Genomic DNA, 12,555 nt, shown 5'->3' on the forward strand with positions numbered 1-12,555 from the left:
GACGGGGATCAAAGTGGCCATCTACAAGTGTGGCTCATTTGTAAATCTGCAATTTTAAAAGGACCACTTCCAGCACTCAGACATTGCTGGCTTTCAATCATATCCCCCCATAGTTTGTTTACCTCAGGTTAAAAGTAAGGTGTAGTCTGGGTCAAAGTTTGTATGACCTTAGTTTAATTATTGTTGCAAGATGTCAGACTGACGGTGGAACAGAAAGAAACCTAGAGAAAGAACATTTTGTAAGATATGACTTCTTCCATCCCCTGCTATAAATAATAAACTAAAGGGAGTTTTGATTTGTTTGAGACTCAAAAAAAATTTTTCCTGACTGCATCATAGATTTTCTGCAGATTTTTCTAGTAAATAAAAATAACATTTGTTCATCATATACAATTTATAACTAGAGAAAATGTATAAAAGAAAATGGAATCATCTGTAATTGCATCACATTACAGGGAATCTCAGTGAGTCAATGTTCACATATTAGAGCATGCCCTAATAAATTTATTTATGTACAAAAATTAATAATATGCCATGATCTAAGGCACAATTATAGATTTTGCAATTAGCACTGCAATAAGTAACATCCCATGTCATTAAAATTTCATATGATCATCACCATAATTGTATAATATTTCCATCAAAAGGATGTACCGTAATTCTTTTAACCTTTCATCTTTAGGTTTAAAACAACAAGGACCATTTTAGTGTATCAACCTTTGTCTGAATTTATGATCATTTCTACATTTATGGAATGGGTTAATAGTTAAATAAGTATGAACATGTTCAAGCCTGTTTGTGCTCAAAGCAATCATTCTCTTAATAACTATAGTATTTGCCAAGCCATTACTCATGGCCAGGAACTATACAAGATGCTGGGGCCATAGCAGTAAACAGAAAAAGAATATCCCTTATCCATGAGAACATTACTTGCTACCAGGGGAGAGGGGCTTTTAAGTATAAACAAATAAATAGCAAAACAAGAGCTAAAGAAGAAATTACAGTGCTAAATAGGCATAATGTGGAGGGAAGAGAGTGTTTAATAAAGGCCTCACAAGAAGATGACCTTCAGACAAATCACCAGCCACTGTATTTTCTAGGGGAAGGGCATTTCAGACAAAGGGGACAGCAAGTACAAAGGCAAGAGCACAAGAAAAGGTTTGGCCAATTTTATAAAGGAAGCGAAAGGAGACTGGTGTCCCTAGAATGTGTTTAGCCAAAGGAACAGTTCCATCTCAGGCTGAGATTTAGGTGCCAGATTTAGGCGCCAGATTTAGGTGCAGCATGGGACTAAGGGAAGGCTTTCTCCAAATTCATTGCATCATTCCAGGTTCACTTCTTTCTTTTGATATGTGAGCAGCATTGCAGAGAGTATCTGAGGGTTCTGGAGGATACCATCTAATTTGAAGTTTTTAAGCCGGCAGAATTCCTTCTTGTTATTAATTTCCCCTTAGGCAGGAACAAGTAACGGTTGGCCACAACAAAGATGGCGGCAGCGGCCTCACACGGCAACGGCAACGTCGACGCCATTCATCAACGAGCGCGATATCATATAGTTCCGCCTTGCCGGTCTAACGTCACTTCCGGCCCCAGCCAGCGGCGTACGCGCCTGTCTTCCGGCTTTGAGGCTTGGATGTACGGACGGAGGTGAGAGGTCTCCGAGTCTCGCGGAGGGAATCGGAGGGAATCGCAGGGTATGCGGGGCCAGCAACATGGACAGAGCAGGCGGGAAGTCCGCGGCTGTTGTCGCAGTTGTGACTGAACCTCGGTTTACCCAGCGATACAGGGAATATCTCGAGAAGCAGGAACTCCTGGAGAGACAGCACCGTGTGGAAAAGATGCCGGATGGCACCGTGGCGCTACCGGTGCTGGGAGAGGCCCTCACTGAGCAGCACCTGCGGGAGCTGAGGAATCGTGTGGCTCCAGGCAGCACCTGTGTGGTAACGCAGCTCCTGAATCCTGTTCCTTCAAAGAAGGTCCAGGCTTGTTCACCTGTCCAGAGGCTGCGTCTTGAGGTGAGTCGCTGGGTAGAGGGCCGCGGAGTGACGTGGTCAGCTCAGCTGGAGGCTGATCTGCCCCGATCTTGGCAACGACATGGCGACCTCTTGTTGCTGAGTGAAGACTGTTTCCAAGCCAAGCAATGGAGAAACTTGGAACCAGAACTCTGGGAGACGGTTGCCTCGGCACTAGGCGTCCAGCGTTTGGCCAAACGAGGGCGGGTGTCACCGGATGGCACTCGAACTCCAGCAGTGAATCTGCTGCTGGGCGACCATGGCTGGGTGGAGCATGTGGATAATGGGATCCGATATAAGTTTGACGTGACCCAGTGCATGTTCTCCTTCGGAAACATCACTGAGAAGCTTCGTGTGGCATCGCTGCCCTGTGCTGGAGAAGTGCTGGTGGATCTGTATGCAGGGATTGGTTATTTTACCTTGCCTTTCCTAGTTCATGCTGGTGCAGCCTTCGTCCATGCCTGCGAGTGGAACCCCCATGCTGTAGTTGCTCTGAGAAATAACCTTGAGCTCAATGGAGTAGCTGATCGATGCCAGATACACTTTGGGGATAACAGAAAACTGAAACTCTCAAACATTGCAGACAGGGTGAACCTGGGGCTTATTCCCAGCTCTGAAGAAGGCTGGCCCATTGCCTGCCAAACGCTAAGACAGGATGCTGGAGGTATTTTGCATATTCACCAAAATGTGGAATCTTTCCCAGGGAAGACTCTCCAGCCTCCTGGAAGCAGTGAAATGGAAAAGGAGTATTGGTCTTCTCCTCAGCAAATGATCACCAACCAGTTGAAAAATGGAGCTGCCAGTGATTCTAGGAGAAAAATGCTGTCAGCCGCCACCAAGCCGGAGTGGCAAAGGTGGGCAGAAGCTGCAGAAACTCGAATTGCCACTCTTCTTCAACAGGTGTACGGGAAACCGTGGAAGACGCAAATCCTGCACATCCAACCAGTGAAATCCTATGCTCCCCACGTGGATCACATAGTCCTGGATCTGGAATGCCGCCCCTGTCCTCTAGTTGGCTAGAGAAGGTGGATCCTGAGACAGGAGGATCTACGTGTGAGTGACCCTTAAAGCATCAACTCAGGCTGGGGCCTCACCCCTCTTGTCTCCTGGTAATCTATTTTAATATTTTGTTGCCCTAAAAGCAGGCTCTAAATCAATGCGTATTATTTCATTTGTCTTCCATTAACACCCTACAGAATGAGCTACGTATCTGGAAGAAGTAGTGTGGCTCATTGAAATGAGGCCTGGCTGTGCAATCGTGAGTTCTGAATTCTGACCTCAGTCCTATCTAACCTGGGGTACGTGGTTCCAGTATTCCTTTGGCCTTGAATTTTCTCATTTGCAAAATGAGGGATTCTTGGCAAGGTCTCACATGGCTGTCACCTAATAAATAGTTATACACAGGGCATTGGTTATTTTAGAGTGAAGGACGCAGTGCTGTTTCCAAAATCACTGCAGCTACAGTATGGAAACTCACCTGAGTGGGGCCAGGATGGAAGCAGGGAGACGGGCGAGGAGGCTTCTGTGGCGGTTCAGGCATGAGATGATGGTGGCTCGGACCAGGGTGGTGGCAGTGGGAGGTGAATGGATTTGAGAAGTAAAACCAATGAGTCTGAGCATTGGGGTCCAAAGCAAGGCATTCAAGTGGTGCTGCTTGGTTATTATGACTGACTGAATTAGGGAGGGAAGAGGACAAAAATTACTCTAAATTACCTCCATTCGTCTACTTTAGCATTCCTCAATGAGTAGGTGCGGGGAGGGTGTCTTAGGTTTATTGTAGTAGAGAAAGTGTTAAGAATGACTGCTTTAAATGACAGGGCAGGGAAACTAGATTTCCAGCCCTAGCTAGTGCAGTAGCTGCCAATTGCTAGCTCATTTTTAAAGTTTGAATTGAAATCTTAGATTTTTACAGGCCTCAGGCTCCCTTTCCATCTTCCTTCCCTGGCCGAGAACATCAGGGCCAACATAAGGAGCTCTAAGGAATGTGAGATACTGTGTTTTCCAAGCCTCCCCTTATTTTATGGCTGTCTGCCAGTGCCATTGTTTACTGTTGGAATGACTACATGTAAGGAATCACTGTTTACCTTTAGGATGACTAATTGTCGAGAATCAATTTTCAGACCTTTGTTTTGGTGCACTTTGAAGCCATCTGGGCTTGTTTTCCTCGTGAAGGAAATACAGAAAAGTGTGGTTTGGGAGTTCCCTGGTGGCCCAGTGGTTAGGATTCTAGGCTTTCACTGCTCTGGCCTGGGTTCAGTCCCTGGTAGGGGAACTGAGATCCCGCAAGCCGTGTGGCGAGGCCAAAAAAAGGAAAAAGGTAAAGTGTGGCTTTATCAGGATTTTGATTGTACCTGGCATTTGTCTGGCTGCGGTTGGGCTGGGCTGCTTGTTCTCTTGCAGCGGTGCCAGTAAGGACAGGATTGGTGTTGCTTGTGTTGTTCTGGAAATATTAAATGCCTACTATCAACATGAGCCACAGGAAATATGAAGAGGCATTAGATACCGTCTCTGAGGAGCTCCCAAGCTAGCAACAGACGTAACACAAATGCTGCAAGAGTCAGAACGCAGTAAGTGCCGTACGAGTGATAGCTCGTTGTAGGAGTGTAAAGGTGGGGAAGGAAAAAAAGCTGAGAAGTGAATGAGGAGGTCTTCAGAGAGCTAGTGTTTGAATTGGCTCTTAAAAACAGGGTGAGATTTTGTTAAGTGGAGTCAGATGCTGGTTGAAGAGACTAACAGGTGCTAGAGTTTGGAAGCTCAGAGTGTTTGGGGCGTGGCCATTAGATCAGTTTGGAACAGCAGCAGCAGTGAGAGATGTGCTGAAGGTGGGGGTCGCTGTAAGGATGAAAAAGAAGAGTGTCTAGTGCAGAGTAGGCCCCCAGGAAATGTTGGCTATCATGTGACCCTGCAGAGGGGACCTGCTAGATTCCATTCCCATCCCACAGAACGGCCTTCCTGCCTTTGCCTTCATTTCACACACTGGGTTTCTTCTCACACCTGTGCCTACAGCATCGTCTCCTCAAGTTAAAGATGCCAGGCGGAGCTTGAGCCAATCCAGGGGGAGAAACAGGGAGGAAGATAAGTCAGGGAGCCGCATGTCCAGGGGCTGAGGAGTTAGCTTCCTGCCATAAGCTGTGGGAGAGGCGGCTGATGTCACGTGCACCTAAATGAACTCATTCAACTTGTTATACGTATCAGGCCCTGAGTGTTAGTGGGGAAAGAAGATTGACATGGGCTCTGCCTTTGTGGCATTTAGGTTCCACTCATTCAGCTCCTGGCTCCTCTGTTTTCTATGTGACCTGAGGCAAGTCATGAATCTCTCATGATTTCGTTTCCTTGTCTGTATGCTGGAGTTAACAATTGAACATATCCTGAAAGAAAGTTGTTGGGTTTAAATGAGTTAACATACGTTAACTGTCATCACAGTGACTGGTATATCGTGGATATTTCAGTCTTTGTATGAGGGGAACTACCATTTCCCAATTTGGCTGTGAGAGATTGCTGCACATCTGCTTTACTTACAGCAGAATGACTTTATTTTGAAAGCCATTCGCTGGTTTATTAGGATGTTCTGTGAATTTACCCATCAGGCACTGTGCGGAGGGCCAGGGACGTAGAGGTGAGTAAACCTGAGTCCTGCCCACAATGGAATCACCATCTGGTGACATGGACACAAATGAAGCAATGTCAGTACTGTGTACTAAGTGCACATATAGAAACAAGTGGGTTTTTACAGGCACACGTAGGATCTGGGTTCTGGGAGGTGGAGAGGGTGGCTGGGAAGGCAGGAGCAGGGATGCCTAAGCTGAGAGAGAGTGCGCAGAGTTACGTGTGATGGGAGAGAATAAGGGTCCCTTAAGCCTCTTCTCCACCTGAGTATATCCATTTACAGTACAGTTTTCTCCAAGCACTTGCTGGATGGCCTGACCTGGAAGAGACATTTAGTGGAACCAAGGAAAAAAGACTGAAGGGGTCAGGAGGCTCATGGCGTCCTTACAAACTCAATCCAGGAATTTGTAAAAGCTCTAAAGGCTTCCTTTGCAGGCATTAGTATTTGTTGCTAATTAATGTACCCACTTGATGGAGGAGTTGTGATTTAAAAACAATAATAATGATTTTATCAAACTCCCTCAACCGTGAGCTGCTCTATTCATTCACTCCATAATTTTAATAAATTACATGCATGTATTAATACACGATATAATGTATATATTTAAAATGTACAAACAGAAATTTAAAACAATGAGACACAAATATATAGAAAAAGCTTTTTTTTTTTTTTTTTTTTTTGTGGTACATGGGCCTCTCACTGTTGTGGCCTCTTCCATTGCGGAGCACAGGCTCCGGACACGCAGGCCCAGCGGCCGTGGCTCTCGGGCCCAGCCGCTATGTGGCACGTGGGATCTTCCTGGACCGGGGCACGAACCCGTGTCCCCTGCATCGGCAGGCGGACTCTCAACCACTGCGCCACCAGGGAAGCCCAGAAAAAGCATTTTTAATTCAGTTTCTTCCACCCTGGGCACACGTGTGAGAAGAAACCCAGTATATGTCACTCTGAACAGCCTCAAGGTGCAGCCACTTCACATGGGCAAGCCATAAATCTAGTCATTTTCAAACTAAACTATTATTTTAAATGATTAAAACTATTTTCATATTTTTAAAAGCATTTTTGAGTTTTGTTCTGGAATACAGTTAGGTTACTAGAAAACAGTTTGATCTTTTTGAGTCTTGCTTTTAAGCATTTGTTAGAGCAGCATATAGTCTAGGATTAATTTTTTTCCATTATTGAAGCAAGACCTTTCTTCGTTCTCTGACGCCTTGTGAATTATGAGATTTTCCACTCTTTTTTTTTTTTTTTTTTTTTTTTTTTTTTTTTTGCGGTATGCGGGCTTCGCTGTTGTGGCCTCTCCCGCTGCGGAGCACAGGCTCCGGACATGCAGGCTCAGCGGCCATGGCTCACGGGCCCAGCCGCTCCGCGGCACGTGGGACCTTCCCGGACCGGGGCACGAACCCGTGACCCCTGCATTGGCAGGCGGACTCCAAACCTCTGCGCCACCAGGGAAGCCCAGATTTTCCACTCTTGCTATATGTAGGAACAGGAATTATCCACCACCCTGTGTGGTGTGAGCTCTGAGTATTTTTTCCTATAATCCTTTCTGATGGGTCTTTTGGTAGTTTCCTGTCATGTGGGCTGATCATTACTCAGCTGAAAACTTTTAAGGCAACGGTCAGCAGATTTCTGGAGTTCCCTTTGTGTGCGGCTTTCTCCTCCCTGGCATTCCACCCTGTGAACTCTACTTACTTGGGCTCCCAGGACTCACCTCCTCACCTCAGGGAGTCAGACTGCTGGCCTCCACTCCATCCTCGTGCCACAGCCTGGAAAACTTCTCCAGGCTGTAAGTTGGAGCAATTGTATAGCTCACCTGGTTTGTTTTCCACCTCTCATGGACCATTGCTCTTCATCGCCTATGTCCGATGCCTTGAGGGCCATTGTTTCATAAATTTTGTCAATTTTTTAAAAACTATTTAGAAGTTTATAATAATTGTTTTGACGTAAATGTACTAGCTTTCACAATCATTATTTTTGATGAAATTCACTCTAGCAATAATATACATACTTCAGCTGACACAATGTTTCAACATGTAAAGCACATAACAATTTCTTGCCACAATTGTTTAGAATGCTTACCTATATTATAAAATGAATATTAAAATATTAGCAATGATATCTTTCTGACTAGATATAATAACTTGCAAGATTTCCTGACCAACAATCACACACAATTTCAGAGAGGCCAGAAACAGTAAGAAAATAGGTATTTGTCTCTTTGGGTTTTTAAAGGTCAAGGTTGAATCCAAGGTAAGTAGAAAATATTGAATATGAGGCTAAAACTGAATTTTGGCATAACACACACATATTAGGTAGGTAGGTAGATACAGATGGATAGACTGTCCTAGTTTCCCTTTTTTCTTTTAGTAATTGAATTTTAAGATCAAAGCTAAACGTACAGTTTCAAAATTCAAATAAAAGTAGCAAAACTTTATGGAAAAAACAAAGCAGTTCTGCGGCACCATGGTGAAGCAGCTGTCCTGCAGCTCCTTTCCCTTCACTTTGTGTGTCTACTTTCAGCACCTTCAAATGGGCCTATGTGCCAAAGGAGATGCAGGACCTAACCTACATGTACCAACAGGAGCCGTGAGAGTCTGTTGAACTGGGTGCTGAGGGTGTGGGATGGGAAGCAGTTTGCATTCATATAGGACAGAGAACAGTACTTGCCCACCCTCTATCATAATATAGTCTGAAGAGATCTAGGCCATCTGAACCTTCCACAGAATGTCACACTGACCTGTTACATTCATGCCATCATTACTACTTGGGCCAGGTAAACAATAAGTAGCTAGCATATTATACTCCCAAGGATAGGAAATAATCACTAATAAGAATAAGCAACCTTTTACATCAGTGAAATTTTTAGGGTCCAGTGGTCTGCTTGAATGTCAAGATGTCTCCTTCGTAGCAAAGAACAAATTTTTGCATCTCACTCATTTTATCAATAATTGGCCACCAAGAATGCACACCAAGCTCCAGGCTTCTTTGTGGGAATTCAGAACTTGAGAATTCTGCTCCGACTCATATACTGGGTGACTGGAAGGCTGCCAGTCTTCAGTGGGATCCAGAGCACATAAAGGCTCTGTAGCAGGTACAGGCTGCAGTGTAATGAGCCATATTGCATGGGCCATTCAATACAGGAGATTCTACGGGACAAGAGTATCTGTGATAAGCATAGCAGCCATGGGAGTTTATGGCAAGCTCCAACTGGAGAATCGCAAGGTAGACTTCTAGGTTCTGTAGCAAGGCCAAAGCATCTGCAGTGGAGAACCACACGTCATTCAAAAATGGCTCCTTGCATGCTGATGGGCCTTGGTAGGAACTGAGCATCTCATGGGACATCAAGTAACCCTTCGTGAGCTAGGTTTTGTCAGACCCACCAAGTCGATCCATCATAAGGTGGAAGCGGTACACCCGGGATCGGTGACAAGTAGGGCCGGGGGAGATGAATAGGTAGATGGTCCAGACTCCCATATCATACGTATAACACTTGAACCAGGGTCCCTCCCTCAGTTCACAACTGCGGCTGCTTGAGAGGCTATTTTGTCTAGCTGATTCAGGACAAAAAAGCCCAAACTAAGTTCACCGGTGGGTTTATTGGAATATGGGTTCAAAACTAAAATAGACTTCTGCCCTATAGCCCAAATCAGGAGCGCTGTTAAAAGACAGGTGAATTCTCCAAAAAGGCAGAATTTGGGGCAGTATTCCTGGTCATCCACTTTGTGTGGAAAAAGAAGTGGCTTGAAGTAAGAATATATCTTCTTGGGAAGTGGCAAATAAGTTGGCTAGATGATCAGGGGCCTGGCATGAAAAAGATTATATCAGGGACAGGGAAGCCTGGAGAAGAAGCAGTGGAGAAATCTGCGGGATTCGGCACATGAGTAAAGAACTTTGTGTTGTATGACAATGCCTACCAGGATAATCCACCACAGAACAGGCACTCAACAACCAGGTAAACAGACTTGGCCAGTACTTCAGCAACCGCAGCCATCAGCTGTCCTAGTACTGGCACAATGGGCTCATGTACGTTGTCATGTCCCAGGGATGCAGGTGAGCAAGAGGCCAACAGCACGGCTTCCACTCACCAAGTGGCCACTCCCTCATGTTCAGCACTGAGCCCTTGATACAATAGCATCCCTCAAGGAAACCAAGCAGCTACTTGGTAGCAAGTTGATTACACTGGGCTCCTATCCTGGAAGGACAGTGACTGACCTTTACTAGAATCTTCCTGTCTCCAGGTATGAGTTTGCCTTTCCTGCCCACAAGATGTTGGCTAGACTACTTGTCCAAGGGCTTACAGGTGTTTGATCCATCAATATGTATCCTGCATAATATTGCCTTTGACCTAGGGACCTACTTTACAGCAAAGGACTGTTTCATGACCATGGGGTTCACTGGTCCTATCACATACTCCAGAACCTAGAAAATGCTGGCCCAGTGGAGTGGTGAAAAATCCTTTTGAAACTTCAGCAAAAGCTTGGAAGATGTGAAGATGGGATGCCGTCCACCAGGACTCAGTATACTAAATCAAACTCATTATATAGTGCCATGTCCAGTATGGACAGAAAATGCAAGTCTGGGAATGAAAAGGTAGAATTCCCGTTGTAGGCTAAATAATGGCCCCCAAATACATCCGTGTCCTAATACCCAGAACCTGTGAATATGTGATCTTACATGGTAAAAGGGACTTGGCAGGTGTGATTAAGATGGGGAGAATAGCCTTGATGATCCAGGTGGACCCAGTATAATCTCAGAGGTCCTTGTAAGAGGGAGATGGGAGCAAGGAGTAGGAGATCTGATGACCAAAGCAGGATGGAGTGATGTAAGGAAGAGACCATGAGCCAAGGAATGTAGGCAGAGCCTCCAGAAACTGAAAAAGGCAAATGGATTCTCTCCCAAAGCCTTCAGGAGAAACGCAGCCTTGCTGACACCTTGATTTTAGATTTCTGATCGCCATAATTTAAGAGAATAAATGTGTTGTTTTAAACCACTAAGTTTGTGGTAATTTATTATAGCAGCAGTAGGAAATTAATACACCCACTTTCTGTGTCCACTGATCCATGTGCTTCCCATCCCCACAACTCTGCTCTAGAGCAACGCTCCCCAACCTTTTTGGCACCAGGGACCGGTGTCGTGGAAGACAGTTTTTCCACGGACGAGGGGGAAGGTTCAGGCGGTAATGCGAGCGATGCAGAGAGGCAGATGAAACTTGCTCACTCGCCAGCCGCTCACCTGCTGTGCGGCCCGGTTCCGAACAGGCTCGGGGGTTGGGGACCCCGGCTCTAGAGGGCTGCTTCCTATCAGGGGAACTGTTTCATCAGGAGACACAATTAATAGATCCATTAAACTTTAACCTACTGAGGTTTCCCAGTAATTTAAGGCTCCTTGTGCCAAGAGGCTAGCAGACAGGAACGAATCACCATCCTGGCTGGAGTAATTGAACCTGATCAGGAGGAAGTGGAGTTACTGACAATGCGGGCAGAAAGGAATGTACTTCACACTCATTGCGTCCGCTAGGCCGTCTCTTCGATACTTCCCTACCCAATATCAGGAGTAAAATGGGCAACTTCCAAAATGGCAGGATAAGGACCTCCAAAAACTGGCTCTTCCATAAAAAGCAATGAGAACACTGGCAAAAATTGTCAAAATCAACCTTTTCAGAATTCTAGAAACTAAAGGCTTGCGACAATCTAAGGAGCATTCATTCAAGAAAAACAGCTAAGTCTTGATTAAAAAGGAAAGCTTCTGGCATTTTAACTTGCTCTATTCCCAGCCCCTCACCTCTAATACAATGTTAAATTGTTCCTAATTTTAGGGAGAATGCCTGTACTGTGTTTGACCATTAAGTTATATGCTGTCCTTAGGTAGTATCCATAGAGTCCCATTATAGTGCTGTTTTTAAAAAAATCATCCTTTTTCCACTGCACTGTAGTGTCACTTTTATGATAAATCTGGTGATTGTATATGTGTGGGTCTATTTCTAGACTTTCTCTTCTGTTACATGGGTCAGTTTTTCTATCCATGTACCACCAATACCATCTTGTCTAAATTAGAGCCTTAGAATAAGACCTGATATGATACTGTAAATCATTCAACTTTGTTCTTTAAGATTGCGTTAGTTATTCTTGACCTTTTGCATTTTCTTACGGATTTTAAAATCAGCTTGTCAATTTTTTGAAAAAAGTCCTGCTGAGATTTTTTTTGGGGGAAGGAATTACATTGAACCTATAAGGTAAAGTTGACATCTTTGCAATATTGTATCTTTCACCTTGAAGCTTTTGTTCTACTCATTTGGGTGTAGCTATGAAATGAGAAGTGGTTATCAGAAGCCTGGATGACAGGATCCTGTCCAGGGTGAAGGATCCTATATTTCCCGTCTGTCCGAGGGATACTATATCCATCTTCTCTAGGCTCCCTGCCTTGACAGATGTTTTTCACTTAGTATTACTTGTACTCTTCCTCTCAGCAGTATCTAATCCCTCAGATTATTCTTAACCATCACCTTAGATGACTAACATATTTGAGCCTATCATATATTTATATCCTAATATAAATTCAGTACTACTGAATGGTTATCACATATAACAACCCACACTAATAAACAGTATCTTCACAGTACTAACACAGTATGTATCATAGGGGTTCCAATGAGTATTTCTCCTAAAATCTGTTTACCACATACCATACTAAGTACCTAAAACATGTTGTTTTAATTTGTGTAACAAGCATGAGCAATTACTTGCAGAGGATCAGATCTTAGGCTGTGGAATCTGAAAAGTGTGAGTTAGAAACCTGCCACTCTTAATTGCCTGTGTCCTTGGACAGGTTTGTGGAGGATTAAATTGGATAATACATGTTATATGTTTTGTATCTTATCTGACATTATTAACCTTTTTTTCTCTTTTTCCCAGATGAGGATACTGAAGATGAGAGCTT

General features: G+C 44.5%; 1 protein-coding gene across 1 annotated transcript; it reads left to right on the top strand.

The window, feature by feature from the left end:
- Nucleotides 1-1,691: 1,691 nt before the first annotated feature.
- TRMT12 (tRNA methyltransferase 12 homolog) lies at nucleotides 1,692-3,032 on the top strand. Its single transcript, XM_065895577.1, has one exon. It carries the CDS (start codon nucleotides 1,713-1,715, stop codon nucleotides 3,030-3,032), a length of 1,320 nt encoding a protein of 439 aa, XP_065751649.1. The 5' UTR covers nucleotides 1,692-1,712.
- Nucleotides 3,033-12,555: the final 9,523 nt, after the last annotated feature.

Source organism: Phocoena phocoena, chromosome 17 (genome assembly GCF_963924675.1).
Source record: "Phocoena phocoena chromosome 17, mPhoPho1.1, whole genome shotgun sequence".
Classification (NCBI taxonomy): domain Eukaryota; kingdom Metazoa; phylum Chordata; class Mammalia; order Artiodactyla; family Phocoenidae; genus Phocoena; species Phocoena phocoena.

Bases quoted from the DNA above. Each gene is read 5' to 3' on its own strand.
- TRMT12 (XM_065895577.1), top strand. From the start codon at position 1,713: ATGGACAGAGCAGGCGGGAAGTCCGCGGCTGTTGTCGCAGTTGTGACT.